Below are 17,074 nucleotides of genomic sequence, written 5' to 3' on the forward strand. Positions count from 1 at the left end.
AACAGTATATTTAAATCCAAATAACCTTTTCAAGAACAAATTAGTTTTCCAGTCATTTGTGGTTCTCTAGCAAAACCAGTGTGTTTTCTTTCCATTAGGAATATTAACCATTGTTTTAATATGACATGTTTTTTGTGTATTAATTACACTTTTTAAAACCATTATCTTAGGCCTACTACCAAAACAGTAGGAACTAGGCATGGGCCGGTATAAGATTCTGGCGGTATGATAACCTTTAGCAAAAATACCACGGTTTCACGGTGTTGCGGTTTTGCCATTGCAACACTAAAATGTGTTATTTTCAAAAGCCAGGTACAATAAAGCCTTTAAATTATAATATGCTTTCAACACATATAATATTTTCGTAATGTATATTAAATGTAAACATCAAATCAATCACATGACTTCATGATTTAATGAATTTTGTATAAGCACAGCTCATACCTTGGAGACGGTATCACAGAACATTTTAGTGGTTTTGAAACCTTGACTGTTTTAAACCTCGGTATACCTTGAAACCGGTAATCGGCCCATGCCTAGTAGGAACTCTAGCAAAACCAATGTTCATTTGAGGTAACCGTTATTTACCTTTAGTAACCATTTTTTCTCTCTCTTTTTTTAAACTTTTCATGGTTAATTTTAAGGGTTTTGTGTGGTTTGGTGTTTTATATTAATTTCTATGAATTCTGCTATTTTTCCATATTATATCTATAAAACATGACTTGTTTTTCAAATAACTAGCACAATGTGCTAACTACATGTAGTCTAGCTGAGTTTTGCCTCAACAAACCCAGTGCGAAGTTCAGCCAACCTCTCATGCATTGTGCTGCTCGCTGCTGGTGGTAGGACTCTGTTGAATGCATGAATTTTAACGAAGTGGGCGTGGAAACCGACGTCGGAGACCCACCCCTACTAGATCGATGCTGCCACCGACCAATGGTCTGTAAGTAGTATTTTTCAACAGCCAATCGGATTAGTAACATGTGTTTAGACGCTGCGCTGTGGCGTGAATCCGACACGAGTGTGTAGTTTGGCTGCTGTTGTCAGATTGTGGACAGAAGAATTGGCAGCAGCCCATACAATGTGATTGGGCTCTTCAACTAGTTCTCCAACTATTAGTTTAGTTGGTCAGGTATGATAAACCGTTGAGGACGATGAATGGGAAGTTATATTCCGTGATTTTCCACACAGAGAAAAATATCGTGTTTTGTTTAAGTCATTAGTTTAGAAAAACGTACCTATCATCACAAAAGAAACTAGCTGAGTAGCTAGCGACTGCACTAGCTTTGTTATTAACAAAAACAAAGTTAACAGAAAGCAAACTTTATTTTTGACGACCGAGTTACACGGTAGGCTAACTGAAGTGTTAGCTTTGAGTAAACCCAGGAGTTTGGGGAACTTTTAGAGACTTTAAAGCACAAAAAGCAACGGTGGGAATGTCGTGTCGGAGTGGAGTGGCACGGGTGGGTAATCCCGGACTGCAGCCCCTCCGAGCCACGGTCCCGTTCCAGCTGCAAAACCGAGCCGCACCGCGCTGCAAAGACGCCAAAACAGGTAAATAAACAACAACAAATACACAAAAGCATGTCAGTAACGCATGCTACTCAGCTTGGTGACTTGCCCTAATGCAACTTCACTGTGCTTGTATGCTTGTTTGTTATACACGATAACGTAGAGTGATTAAAATATAAGTTTAGTAATGTGAGTGGGTCATTTGCGCAGTCCTGTGGTTTAGCTGCTCGCTCGTGGCATCTGCTCTCTTGGCTTCAGTGCAACAGTGTTCAAGAAGTTTCTGCGTGCATTGAACGACCCCCACCTCGACCACAATGTGTTTTGTGGTCAATATTGTCACAAAACATGGCAAAGGATTGACTAACACATCAGGCCTGAGGTTTCAAGACGCTTTTGATCTCCATTTTGGTGCTTTATGCTCATCTGCAACATTTAATAAACCATTGTCATTGTTTTGGCATAGAAATTGTGGTGTTGATTTGTGTGGCCACAAGCACACCTTAAGTATCTGGATCAGGTAAAACACATCCCATTGGTCACATTTCAAAAAATTGCTGTTTCACACCAACGGGTAAAATTTCTGGTCTTGCATTGTTTTGCTGCAATCACTTGTAATTGCAGCTATAGTCTTGTTATGAAAGAATAGGTCAACTTTTTTTGGTCAACTTTGGTCTAAGTGCGACGTTTCTTGTAGGTGTCAAACTTTCTCGGGTATTTTACATCAGATTCCTTCAACAAGGTGAGAATAGCTTAAAACTCTTGTCTTTGCTTTTCAGGAGAACGAGTGAATCACAAAGGGCCCTTGATTTTGTGTAACCAGACTTTCCAATCTGGTGGCAATTTCGTATGGATTCATACAATGTAACTCAACTGGTAAAGCATTGTATTAGCGGCACAAAAGTTGTGGGTTTGCTTTCCAGGGAATACGCATAGTGATAAAGATGCATACCTTGAATGCATTGCAAGTCGTTTAGATTGAAGCGTTTGCAAAATGCATAAACGGCCACCAATCTTGTTTGTACATCAGTGTGCAACAATGATTGGAAAAAGCAAGCACGAAGGTCCAACCCTAAACACAAATCTTACTGAGGCGAAAGCAGTACGAAAAACGTTGTAGGAATTCATATGAATAAGCCACCAATTTTCTACAATGTCAAATAGTTACAAAACATTTCAATCATCCTAAAAGCAGGCTTAATTTCATGCATTTTTTTCAGTATTGAGGTGAAGTGTACCTCGGACGTTTTCATAAGGTTCACTCACCATGTCAGATTCCTAAATAAACATACATGCGCATAACACTTAATGTCACCATGTCACACATACTGTAGTCACCCAACCTGCTTGATACCACACCCTCAAACACACTGTTAATAACAGGCAAGCACTGCCTTTCTAGCACCTTTCACCATAAAAAGTCTCCCAATCCCACTGCAAAGACCCCAAGGGCTGGGAGGGGGTGAATTGATCCAGGAAGAATCTGACAAGGTTAAAGATCATATGTACCATTATTAGTTTCTGTGACATGATCAATGGACAGAAGAAAGAAAATGATCTTGTACGAGTGCGAATTTGATCCTGTGAAGTATTTTGGGCAATGGCCTGAAGTCTAACTTGTCCACGGTATGTTGATGAAGCACCAGGATGTTCAGCATCCGTTACGACAACAGTGTTTATTTATAAAGAGTCTTTCATGCATGGAATGCGTCTCGGTGTGATTTATGTGAGAGGTTGAAGTTGCCAACCTGAGCAAATGATCATGCACAGACAAACAGCTTCAAAAATGCATTTCATGTCATGCAGCGTAGTTTGTGCATGTGCTAAGGGATGCAGGTTTGAGTCTTGCCTGTATCATGTACAGATCATTAACAAAAATAAACATCCCAGCTTCTTCATGTTGCATCTTCTTTCCTGTTTCTGTAGCCGAGTGTAAGGCGAAGGGCCGCCCACCAAAGCCAACCTTGCGGCGGACGTTGTCTCTGGATACTTTAGTGGGGCCGTACCTGCAGGGCCACTGGCCTAAAGAACAAGAGTGTCAACCTGTTACCTGTGTCAATGACAAGGCCACACAGGTGAGAACCTTCACGTAAAGTTATGGATTTAATGAAATAGTGCATCATACATGTTTTATTTCAATAAATGACACAGAACCATGGTGTCTGTGGTAGCTTTGTGAAAGGAATTGACCACACTGAAATTGAAACCGAAATGAAAATCATTGTTTATCTTATGTGTCTTATGCAATACCTTTTTTTTTTCAAATTTGAAAATGAAATGTGAGAGATATGGTCGATGAGAAGACTATTAGGGATCAGAAAACTTGTGTACAAGACTTTTATGCTGTATTTTGAGCTTGACCTCTTCAATCCTTATACACATTCAATGTATGGTAAATAACATCTTGGTTATGCACGTTTGAAAATATATATGAATGAAATTTCAACATTGGGTGAATTAGGCTACCACAAGGGTCCTGTTTAACCCTGTGGATTGAAAGACTTTACTACTGATTGAGAAGTAAAACAAACCCTTGGTTTGATCTAGGTTGTGTTTATAGTTGTTCAATGCTTGTTTTGTTTCATAAAGGATATTTCTTGACCAAGAGGACAGCCTGTTTGTTTTATGCAGCTGAAGTCAAGCGGTTGTTAATGAGAGATCTTGGCTTTGGGAAAGATTTTGGCTGGTAATGGAGGGAGTTTAGGAGACCTCAGTTGGGAATGGCAGCCATATTGTTTTTTCCAAATGGGTTCCATATGGGTTCCTGGATCACTGCTCTGACATGCCTGCTGGGGTTGACCATATTCAGTCATATACAAAAGGTGAAAGTCTTCCTGCTGTTGCTGTTCATGCGCTTCTGGATTCATGTTTTGATTTAGAGTCTCAGAGTTAGGTTAGCATTGTTAGTTAGTTCCTATAAATCACACTAAATTGGTATAATTAGTGCTTTTAATGGTGCATGTTGACTGATGTGAGATTTTCTTTTTCATAAGTTGTAAACTGTAATGTAACACTTGTCTTTGTCATTTGCTGCATTTATCTGAGCTGTGGTTTGTATCTGTTTTGAAGGTTGTGGTATCTGTATAGATGCTTCAACCGAAGCTGACTGTCTCTCAGCAGGTGATCTGCTATGCTTGCACTTGTAACCAGTCACCCCCCAAAAAAGGTTTTGTTTCGTCATGACCTTCATAGTGACCGTCCCCCAACCCTTGTCTTACCCCCATACACATTTCATAAGCAGAACATTAATTAATGTCCTTATATACTGTCTCCACAGTTTATGTAATCCATTTTCATTAATAAAAAAAACTCAATTTCTATCAATGCCCTATCGTAGTGGACCTTCAACAGTTAACAGTTGTACAGTCTCAAGACTCTCGCTCCGAATGGTTTTCCCCACCCCCATCTGATCGCCCTTCCTGTCCAGTTGGGGAACTTTGGAAACTTTATCCAGCGTCTAACATGCTGTGCATACAGTCCCACGAGCTAAATGTCCGTTTATAGGTCTAATCCCATGACAGGCCAATGTGGGCGAGTGTCTGGGCAGAAAGGCATAAGGGACGAATTTAAATTTCAGTCTATTCACACCCCTGCCCCCACCCGGCCATGTGAAACCTCCAGTCACTAAGCAGACACAGTGAGTCCCGATTTTGCACACTGGGGGTTGGAAGGGAGGCGATGGCACAGTTTTATATGGCTCACTACGAGTGCATGTTGTTACATTAGCATTCAACCGTACAAAATATACATGACCTCTGGGTGACGGGAGATCTGAGACGGAATGCTGTGATTGGTTGATGACATAGCGACCGAGCTAAAGTGAGATTCAATGCCATGTCTTTCTTCACGTTGATTTTACAATATAAAGCTAGCAGTATATTTTCATACTAATATTGCTTATAGTTATTAAGGCAATATATTTTTCCTAATAGTTTCCTAAAGTTAATAATCGGTCATAGGGGGAGCCAAATCCCAGTTTTAAAATTCGTGTATAAGGCGACTTTCGAAGACATTGAAAAGTATTTGCTTGGTGCTTGGATGTGCCTTTGTGTGGTTTTCTGGACTGTGCAGTGTGTCAAAACTAGGCCACCACAATATTGAAGAAAATTATGATGCTATAACTAGGGCTGCAGGGTTTCCCGCAGAAAATGTGTTAGTTAAGGTGGTAGGGTTGGGCGGGTGGTTGGGGTCGGGGCGTGTCAATCAAAAGGAGGGGGCGTACCAACATGATGAAAATTAAAATATTTTTATTTAAACACACAAATAAAACTTAAAGGATAATTCTGGTATTTAAAGGGACACAAGGCAGCATTTTTATGTTAATAAATCATCTTCGTAAGTCGGTATATGGTTAAATGACTCATTACATGACGAATGAAGACTCTCTCGCCCGCCCCTACCGTCTGTAGGAAGAATACCCCACTTGCAAGTTCGCTGTATCCGACCCGGTGTCCTTCAGTCTGTAAAGTCTCAGATATAGAAAGCAATTACTCCCAGACACTAGGGGGAGCTAGTAGAGAAATTATACTCAGACTTGCCTTGTGTGCCTTTAACACTTTGAGTCTTATTTCTGGTTTGTTTTGGATGAACTACAGTGATGGACACTGAAATTTTGACAATGGGTCGTGTCTTGACTTTTTGACTCGTTAAGAAGCGTCTCCTGACTGCTTCAGAATGGAAGTCAAGGGCCATGCACAAACATGTCATTAAAACAACACTTAACATTCATTTTCAAAACTGTGCTACTCACCGAGTGGTTCGTGGTTTTAGTAGATGATTAAAAACAAGTTTTGTAGCGAAATACAGTTTCTGTCGTGTTTATTTGGCATTTTGTAAAATTCCATTGACTTCTCTTGGAAGACTCATTGCTCGCTGATATATCACTCTGCGGCTGGGAAAGGAAAAGGTGGTCTGTTTACATGTGGTTGTAGTTTTTTCGCCTGGTTTCTCTCGGAAGAAAATTTTCCCATATTTGATGGCTCAGTGACCAGCCGTAGATTTGAATTTGAGCTTGATTGTGACTGTCTATACGCTAAACACCGAGTTCCGTTCAGCGTCCTTGTATGGCAAAGTGGTTGTCGCCAAATGACATCAAGTGGTCGGGAGTGTGTTAACGCTTCAGACTCAAATATAGAACAGAGGTATATACGCGGTTGTGAGGTATCTGAAAAAATAGTTCCACTATAGCAAATAACACGGATTGAAATCATACATTGCGCCGATATATTTGTTTTTAATCATCAACGAACACCACGAACCACTCGGTGAGTAGCACAGTTTTGAAAATAAACGTTAAGTGTTGTTTTAATGACATGTTTGTGCATGGCCCTTGACTTCCATTCTGAAGCAGTCTAAATGAGTAAAAAAAGTCAAGACACGACCCACTGTCAAAATTTCAGTGTTCATCACTGTAGTTCATCCAAAACAAACCAGAAATGAGACTCAAAGTGTTAAATACCGGATTTATCCTTTAATTTTGAAGAAACTATGACAGAAAATGAACACATACTAGATTATTAATAAATTAAATGGCAATAGCTGCATGATGAAGTAAAACTAAAGGGTTAATAAACACAAACTGAATTTTTTTTTGACAACCTAGTTAAGGCGGTAGGGTTTCCCATGTTCCGGATTTATTCGATTTCGATTCTCGATACGGTTTTTGTTTCAGATTCTCGGTTCGATTGTTATACTTGATTCTCGATTCAACTCAATGAATATATATTATATTATATTATATTATATTATATTATATTATAGACTGAATGAATGAATAAATGACAGGCTCACCTCTCGATCCTTGGTAACATCGCGCAAGACAAAAATGAGGGTGACATCTAGTGGAGAACACTAGTAATTAGATTAACGTTAATCTTGCCTTCAATGTTTGCGGAAAATAAATTTGGGGAAAAAATTGATTTGTGGAAATAGATTTTGAATCAACCAGGTGAAAACCTATTAATCGAAAAATCTATTTTTTTTGCCCAGCCCTAGCGATAACTTGCTAAATAACGCAAAAATGCGATACAATAATGCTTAACGTTTGTAATAATGTAAAATTTAAATTATAATAAAATAAATGTAAAAACTGTATACACTTTATACACTTTATAAGAACAGTACCTAAAACAAATCTGACAATGTCATTTTAACTATATTTGTCGAACAATCTGGTAAACAAAAACACCTAAAAGGAGTTAAGTTACTTCATTCCCCTTTTTTGTCTTACATGACTTTTTTGCTAAGTATTTGGCTTAGTTTCTTGCAAACTTCATACACATGCATGTCAATTTGCATACTGTATGCAGTCAATTCTAGGGTTTCAGCCTCAAGGGGTGATCGTCAGATAATTATGGTATATTATTATTGCCGTAAACGTGAGCTGTTTCAGGTTGACCGTGTTTTGCAACTGTCAGCTGTATCAGCTTGCTTATGCAGATTTTATCTTAGTCAATGCAGTTTGCATAATGCATTCATGAGACTCACATACATACGTAAATATGTAGTGCATATGAACAACTCCCTCAAATGCACACACTAGCATATGCAAATGTATTTACACGGTTTAGTGAGCTCACATAAATTAATAGTAATTTTATTCATATATGTATTGTAATGCATAAATAAAATCTCAAACCATGCATTTATTTGTATATAAAATAAAAGTAGTAAGCCCGCTCTTGTTATACCGGTAATTTAACTTGGTTTATAATGATTTCTCCGCATTACATATAGTCGCCAATTGTGATATCTTGTATAAGATTAAAAAGTAAGATGTTGGACTTTTGTATAAACGTTTTGCACCCCCGTTTGTCACCCACCCAACCACTCGAGCTTTAGGTACAGCACTCCCCTCATGAAACGTGTTCTCATGGCTGTGCTCTGATCAGTCACACATTTGCAAAAACCACGTAGCTCTCAGTTAGTAGAGCGTGCAAGTTCAGCTCTGTGATCTTAACCAAGGCCACCGACCTCCAACTTCCCCACCCAGAGTCGGTTTGGTGGGAGGGGGCCGCAGAAAGGATACACAGGGGCGTCATGACGGTACGTGCATATGAGGACAAGTGCTAGTTTTTCGTCTACGTCTTGCTTATGTAGTGCACCAGAGTCTGTGGTTTTATCATGTAAGTCTCCACGCAGCTGTTTGTGTTTGGACATGTCTCTGTGTTCCAGGTGTGTCTAGCAGGTGTGTCACATCTTGTGTCTCGTATTCAAATGTAGTCAGTGAGGCACGGAAGCAGCTTTCAGTTCTATTTGTTGTAATGCAGAAAAAAAAAACAGGTCAAGACTTTCAGCACCGTGAACTCGGAGCAGTGCTCTCGGCTCTCAATACAACAGGTGCTTTAACCTGAACTGGTGCATGAAAGAATGCGTCGCTTTGCATTGTGTTTGTCTCGCAACCGGAAAACTGTCAACAGTTCAGGGGCGTGTCGTTAACTGTTTTTGTTCGCTGAAGGGGTCTGGATTACTTTATGTAAAGCATGTTCAGAATATCAGGGTTTGAGAAAGGGAGGTTTACTTTTGAATACCCTGAATCAGCAATATCTCTCACGGAGAAACCTTTGTGGTTGTGAGCCTTTGAAAATCAATAAATAAAGTCACATAAATGTTCTCTTGTTTCATTTTAGACTCCTAGTTCCTGGATAGGAGAGACACGGGGCCGAAGAGGGGGCGGCGGTCACAAGCGTTCGGCATCGTGGGGCAGCGCTGAGCACCTCAGAGAAGTCAGTACCTGATGATGGGTGGAAAATCTTTCATAGATGCATAATGACACATAGCTGTGACAATTATTTATAGGGTCATTAACTGGACATGATACATTTTGGCGCACCTGCCCGTATTCTGCCCATTAATTGGGTAAAAAAAACTTGTACCTTGACATTACATGCGCCACTGTGCATTCAAGTATTTGATAAATGTATAATATGTGCCGATAGCATTCTGTCAATAATATTATCTCATTTGTGACCGAGGGGGCATTTAGCAGCTATTGCTTCTCAGCTCTTCAAATACTATTTTGACCATCATACTGTACAGAGACAACATTTGTAGAGAACATCTAGGCCATTTTTTAAACAGCTTTGTGCTGTTGCTATTCTTAATGTTTATTGTACTTCTGCTTTAGTAGTTCAGCTACTTTTTGTGCCTGTTTCCATACTACTACTACATATGTGTGTTTAAAACCTACATATACTGTAACTCTTCCATTGTTCCCATTCAGGTTGCTAAACTACGAAAGTCCTTACAGAAACGCTCCAGACATGGACCTCCTGTCATGGACTGTGACCACACACACCAACACATGCACACCAGCCAAACCCACACACCTGAAAGTACACAGGTACATACACGTGCACACACAAACCACACCACCTCCTTACAGTTTTAGTATTCATCCACAGCTGGCTGGTTAACAGTAGTTGCGCTCAGAGGATAAAAACAATGGCTGGCAGAGCGTGACATAAATAGACTTTGTGCCCGTTTATGAGCTGCGATTATAAGCCTGTTAAATGATCCCACTTCCCACTAGCAACAGAGATTTAAAAACAGAACAGCTTTACTTAGGAAATGATGTCAGCCAGATACTGCCATCAATATGGCTAGAAGATATACTCACATACATAGAGCTGACTTCTGTTTTTACAGTTGTTGATATAAATAGATAGACAGTGGACTAATAATCTGTTAAAGCTAACATAAAACAAGACGTTTTTGCCAATCTAATGTTAATCTTGCTTATATAGAGAGTAGTATTTCATCATTCTTATGTCCAAAGAGTCTTTCGTTTAGTCAGATTTATAAAAGACAAAACAGCCTTTCCGATTTTTGGCATAAAAGGTCGAACACTTGAAGGTGTGCGGTAGGCGGAGCTGAAGAGTTAAGAGTACGCACAGCTTCGGATACTACTTTTGGATTTACAGCCGACATAGATGGAAATCAAACTTTAAAAATACTTTGAAAAAAAACAGCCTTATATTATAAATATGATCCAGAATCGGATACTTAGTCAGTAATGGACGAACAGGAACAATAGCAGCAACGATTACACCAGGACGTCTCTATCAGGTAATTAATCCTTGCTTGTTTATCCGATATTTTTATAAAAAAGCAACATAATCCAGTTTTTAACTGCATTTGCCAGTTTTAAAAGGTGTAAATGTTGTAAATGCAGTACAAAGTGCTGTTGTTGGTGTTGTTCACATTACATGCACGTATGCGCGATTGCAAACAAAACACGTGAGATTTTGAATTACTTACGCCTGTGGTTGTGACTCCTAAACGGGGTCTTTTTAAAGTTTTGACTACTCCAATAGTTGTAAAAAAGTGGAAAATCCGTCGGAGCCGATGGCGTAGTGGGCAGCGCTCTGACATATGGTGCAAACGCACTTCCGGCGACCCGAGTTCAAATCCCGGCTCGAGGTCCTTTGCCGACCCCATACCCCTCTCTCCACCCTATACTTTCCTGTCGTCTCCTACAACTACTGTCTATCAATAAAAAGGCAAAAAATGGCCCAAAAAAAAAAAAAAAGTGGAAAATCCGCCGTCAAACTGAGCCTTGTTTGTAAAGCAGTCCTCTCCGAAATGCAGCCAGGGAACAAACTCATTCGCAATTTTGTTTCTGTCCGAGAAAAACGAACTGCATCCACTGTTGTCTTACGACAGGGAACGCTAAATAAGGTTTTCTTCTCCTTACATCCAAAAACACACTTCTTTTGTTGAACTATCTTGCTAAAACAAAGTTGTCACGTGCTGTGCAGTGATACCGGTGACTTCTACTCGACGGAGCAATGCTAATGCACGTTCGCGCTCTCACTTGACGTGCAGGGCAGGCGTGCTTTTCTGGGGGTAAAGGCCCATAAAAGGAATATAGGGTCAATCAGTCGTAACGGATACCCCCATTTGAAAAAAACTTTACGAAACTTGTAGGAAAAAGGAGGCGTGAGACTCTTTTACAAGCTCAACTGCTTTTTTGACACTTTGCTTATGTTTAGCATGAGGACTACAACTCTTAAACTGTGTTAATAAGTCAGAATGCATGAAATAGCATTAAACCTCCCCTTTAAAGTTTCGTCACGAGACATGCAAGAACCAAGAAAAATTTGACATGCTGCCGTATTTAAATTTTTCATGCTAATCTGTATGTTTCTATCGATCGGAAAATAAGCTCCAAATATTAGTTTTCTCTCACAAATGTATTGTTTCACTTTGCCATGCTGGCTATTATAAGATGAATATAAAATAATTAGTTGGTGTTCAACTAAAAAAGCATGCAACCTTGAATGAGAATGATTATATTTACTTTTCCATGTAAATACTTTGGTTTTAGGTCTCTCTCATAGTTTGTTTGTGTTTGTTCAGACGATGCCTCTTATTCCACTGAGCCGATTGGCTCCCAGACTGAGACGCAGTGTGGAAGGATTGAACCTGGAGCTGGAGGGTGTCTTTGTGTCTGAAACAGCAAAGGAACTTCACAAAGTCAGTAAAAAGGTCTTTCTCTTCTCATGAATGCATTATTTTGTGGTTAGGGTTTGATTTAAGGATAGTCTTAACTAATTAGCTAAAACATTTCATTACAAAACAGAAAATGATGTACATGTTTAGATCCTATATTCCCATAGTATATCATGGATCAGGAATGCTCATACTGTACAGAGTTAGTAAAGCTAAATTGTTATAATACTGGTAACGATTCTTACTTGTGTGTGTTTAGATTCTCGATATACCAGATGGTCACAGAGCGCCCATCCCAGCTCAGAGGTATAGCAGCACTTCACAGAGCGACCCTTCTCCGGCCCAGCTGTCCCCCTCACAGTCACCCTGCACCGTCACAGACTCTGGTCAGTCGCACTCATTGGTTGTTTCAAATCATAGATATACATAATAAAGGCTGGATGTCTCGTCCGTGCTGCGGGCCAATGGAAGTCGACGTCCGCACCTGGCAGCTATCTTGTCACAGGAAGCTCGCTCACTCGTAACATTGTTTTATTGGTGCATGTACTTTTTAAATAGCCAGAACTTGCTAAATTTTATACCGATTTTCAAACTGTTTGGTTTGTTATAAATGTCAGAGATGTACTTTTGGCACTGCATACTTATGAATAATGTTCTTGAAATATGTTCAAGCATGCAGAATTATAGCCACATTAATAATGTTTGTAAGAAACCAAACCATTTGTAAATACGTAAAGATTTCAGCGAGTTAAGAGTATTTGTGTTGATTAGAGGTCTTCTTGGGTCCAAAGAAATGTTCCCGACCCGAAATGACCAGAATCACTTAATACCCGAACCCGACGTGCATAAATAATTTTTTTTTAAAGAAAGACCCGACCCGGACAAACCCCAAAAAATTAGACCCAAGTCCGACCCAGACTAGTGGCAATTTTTTTGACCTGACCGTAAACGGCACTGATGTGTGTGCGTTCTGCAGACCCACACGCAGCTGTCAGACAGAAAGGAACTCCAGTGGCCTCGCAACCAATTTGGCGAGCTGCTCCATTTGTTTTACTTTGTTATCTGACGACGACACCAATGTAACCGCTAAAATGTACATTTAAAATTGACTGACATGTCTGTCTCTCAACGAAAATTAACCTACCGCCAGCCACGCAATGTCGCAAGTGCTCTAGGCAAACAGAGGAGAGGTGTGAAAAGGAGATTGACGCACACACGCGAGAGACTTTGGGTCTTCTCGGGTCCGTTCAGCAAAATCACATTCATTTTAAATTACCCGCGACTCGATGCCGCTATTATTGTACCCGACCCGTGTCCAAGGCGCATTTGAAACTTTTAGACCCAAAACCCGATCAGGTCTTGGGTCGGACCTTGGGTTTTCGGATCTAAGTGGACCTGTGAAGACCTCTAGTGCAGATTATCTTACATCAGGTACCACAGAGCATGCCTGAAAGCTTGCCTGTGACAAGATGGCCGCCGGTGATGACATTAGAGACTCTAGCCATAAGACATCTAGCCTTTATTATGTATATCTATGGTTTCAATGACTGATGTGTTCAGTAGCTTTGATTCTTAGTGTGAATTTTGTACGAATTTTAAAATGAATGTGGTTCACATTAGGGATATACTGAATTTTTTGGCAACCATAATTATTCATCTGATAATTTTCTGTGTTCGGCGGAACAAATAAAAAGACCGAAAAAAATTTACCGAACGATGAGGTCATTGAGAATGTGATCAAATAGCAACCAGCGCAGAGTGAGAGACGTGCAAATGCAGCAAATATGTTGCTAAGCAATTTAAAGTGTCAGAGAAAGACCCAAAAACATACAGCACTACAAGTTTCCTTTATAATTTAAAATCATGACATCCTGAACACCATGCAGCGTATGAGAAAGACTTGACTGCAATCCTGGATATTTGTCTGCTGAATGCACAGAGAACGAGAGACTTTAGCTCTTCATCTCATATCATAAAACGACGAAGAGCGTCAGCAGTATGTAATAAAAACTTCCTACAACCAGTAAAGTCCTACAATTACAAACCTGCTTATATTAAACAAGAAATAAAACGTTTAATAACAATAAGCTTTTTGTAAGACCCGCTTTAAGTGCTTTTTTTTCTCTGTCATGCTCAAACTTGCCGCGGTTTCTCTCTCTTTGCAGGCGTGCGTCCGCTGCTTAACACATAGTACAGTGCTGCATAAAAACGTTGTTGCAAGTTTTTTAAGGCAAAGTAATAAATGGGATATTTGCATTTTGTATAAGAATAGAAGATTGGATTAATATCTGTTTAGCCAAGACTCATTAATGTGGTCAAATGTAAATAAAACGGTTTTCAGATAGCTATTTGATTAGAGAAGTGACCAATTGTAAAAAGACCATATAATGACGGCTGAAATGTTAAAAAACTTTATTGTTAAAGGTGACATAAAATGATTGAACGGAGTATTTATCCTTGTTCTGTGATGTGGCATGTAGACAAATTTTTTTTTGTTTGGGTCTGTAATGCCTTAGGAGCTTCCTAAAACCCTCTCTCAGATAGCTCTATTAGGGTGGGGGATTTTAAACAAGTGGTTTTGCACCTATTTGGCTCCCCTTACTGGCTTAACTTGCAATCTCATTACTGATTGGCTGACTTTGCTGCCACTCTAAAAATGTAGCCAATTATTTTAAAGTGGAGGGGCAGTTGGATGCCTGTCATGTCATAAGCATCAGTTTTTCAGATTGGGCCGTTTTCTGGCTGACATTTCTAAAAGAGGAATTTCTATGAGACTGAGATGTTTAGCATGTTTAGCACTTTTTGTGTGTTTGTGAATGTGGGTAGACTACCATTATTCAACAAAGACAAGGTAAAAATGGTTTTTCATTCTCTGTCCCCTTTAAATAATGTGAAATAAATATAGTATAAAGGACATTCTGAAAATGTAACTTGTGCAATGGTAAGAAAAAAATTAGGAAAATGAAAAATAGTTTGGTATTCGGTCTTCGGCTGAGTGTTTCATTTTGTTTGGCTTTGGCCAAGAATTTTCATTTTTTGTGCATCCCTAGTTCACATCAACAAAAACGTTAACATGCTACATGCTATTTTATCTCCCATGTACTCTGCCAATTTATCAAGAAGTCAAAATAATCAAAATGCACAAAAATCTGCCCGAGATACAAAATCTTTCTTATTCTCTCTTTTGATGTTAATTCATTTTTGTGACATAAATAGCAAATTATATTACATGACAAGAAGTTTTTAATTGTTTGACTGATGATTCTCTTTATCTGTGTATGTGTTGGGTTTAGATATTGTTGTCTGTGGATCGGTCTGTCCTGCTTCTCCTAATCAATGTGTGTCTGAGCCGCCGTCCTCCTCCCCTCGTCCCAACAAAACATACGTGTTTCAGAGAGAACCTCCAGAAGGCTGTGAGAGGGTTCGAGTATCTGAAGAGGCCATGTAAGTTACACACAACTGTCTTGAATTTAATAGATAGGGAATAAGGGGCTAGTTTACCCCAGAATGAACATTTTGTCATTAATTATTCTGGGGGGGGGGTCAGAAAGTAATGAAAGAACTTTTAATTCTATCTAAACTTGGTAACATTAACTATTCCTGAATATCTGTTCTTTTCAGACTTCCTTGTTATGGTAATGTCCCCCGTCAGCCCTCCTGTCCTGACCCTAACAAGGTGAATTTTACACCTCATGGTGGCTCAGCCTTTTGCCCAGTCAGTCTCCTCAAGCCTCTTCTGCCTTCTATGGACCTGTTGTTTCGTGGCCTGTCTGTTTCACCCGTGACCGGCTGTTCGCCTCAAGGCCCTGGCCCACATGCCGTAGGTGGTTACTTGAGCGGACCTTTCCCAGACTCTACCACAACTTCCCTGTAAATCGAGGACATCCATGATGAGAAAAGAGACATAAGATTTGTGTCGTTGACCCATCTCATCATTTGTTGTCTCGTGGAAAAGAATTGAACTTTTTACGTGACTGAACTCTAGTGCTCATGCCATCCATATCCAAAATCCATGATTTGTATTGAATGGCACAGAGAAAAAAAAATGAACGATGAATGTACGAATGGAGAACTTCTAAAAACTTTGATGGACTTTCAGCAATGATGTGCCGGCTATCTTTTGACCTCAGGGCATTCCAGTTGGCACTTGGATTATTTTTTTCTCATTTTATAGTCGGTTGCTATAATTCACTTTATTGCTATAATACAATATTGATGACTATTCATCAGCTGTCTAAAGTTGTGTAATATTTTTAGCTTTGTCAGAAGATAATATCAACCATCGGTAATGATGATCATTTTATACACACAACTCCTAATTCAGTATTCACAGAAACTTTATTTTTACCAACACGAAAGAGGCACTGAGAGTATTTGGGCTCTAAAGTGCTGTTTATGTCTGATAGGGGCATTTCATTATGAGAACTGGTCCTTTAGTGTTTTCAATGACTGGGTTTGTTTTGCATATATTTTATGCACTTATCAACATCATTAATACAAGCTCTGAACAATACTGTAGGTCATGTTCAATGAAAAGGCTCCATTAACAGTGTCACACTTTTCCGATGTTAGAAATTGTCTAGATATCTCGGAGATAATACAGAGAATGGCAAACCTACGCAAAGTTTGATGACTTTGACTTTATTGTGGGCATCTCACACATTTAAATTCAGTGTAAAATACCAACGAGACCCTATTGAAAGGGTTTATTTTGCTACACACATGACAACCTTTCTTTTCTTCAGAAAATGGCATTATCTTTGTTTACTGCTTACATATAGTGGTCATATTTTACAGACTCTTTACACAGGACACAAGCTTATCTGCTGCATTAAGGTTCAATGCATACATGATAAAGAATGAGAGACAAAACATCACTCGATATTTAAAGCATTGTTATAATCATATACATTTTCGTGGACGAATGGGGTAGACCACAATATTGTGATTTATTCCAGACATCATCCAGTGTTTTTTTTTTAAGTTACCACTAAAAGTTCACCATTGCTTTGTTGTGTAAGCGCTGTTTTAATGGCATTGTTCTCAGATGTTTTTCTTTTGTTATCTTGCCGAGTTTTGTAATTGTACACCAGACTTCTATTGCCCTGTAATA

General features: G+C 39.3%; 1 protein-coding gene across 2 annotated transcripts; it reads left to right on the forward strand.

The window, feature by feature from the left end:
* Positions 1 to 731: 731 nt before the first annotated feature.
* Positions 732 to 16,190, forward strand: fam117aa (family with sequence similarity 117 member Aa). 2 transcript variants are annotated; one of them, XM_065252688.2, is made up of 8 exons: positions 732 to 1,554; positions 3,436 to 3,584; positions 9,138 to 9,233; positions 9,731 to 9,850; positions 11,869 to 11,997; positions 12,221 to 12,347; positions 15,255 to 15,405; positions 15,583 to 16,190. In XM_065252688.2, exons 1-8 carry the CDS (start codon positions 1,437 to 1,439, stop codon positions 15,833 to 15,835), a joined length of 1,143 nt encoding a protein of 380 aa, XP_065108760.1. In that variant the 5' UTR covers positions 732 to 1,436; the 3' UTR covers positions 15,836 to 16,190. The 2 variants fall into 2 exon arrangements, with proteins under 2 accessions (XP_065108760.1, XP_065108761.1); XM_065252689.2 differs by having other exon boundaries at positions 961 to 1,554; positions 11,869 to 11,985.
* The last annotated feature ends 884 nt before the right edge of the window (positions 16,191 to 17,074 follow it).

This window comes from Paramisgurnus dabryanus, chromosome 3 (assembly GCF_030506205.2).
Source record: "Paramisgurnus dabryanus chromosome 3, PD_genome_1.1, whole genome shotgun sequence".
Lineage (NCBI taxonomy): Eukaryota > Metazoa > Chordata > Actinopteri > Cypriniformes > Cobitidae > Paramisgurnus > Paramisgurnus dabryanus.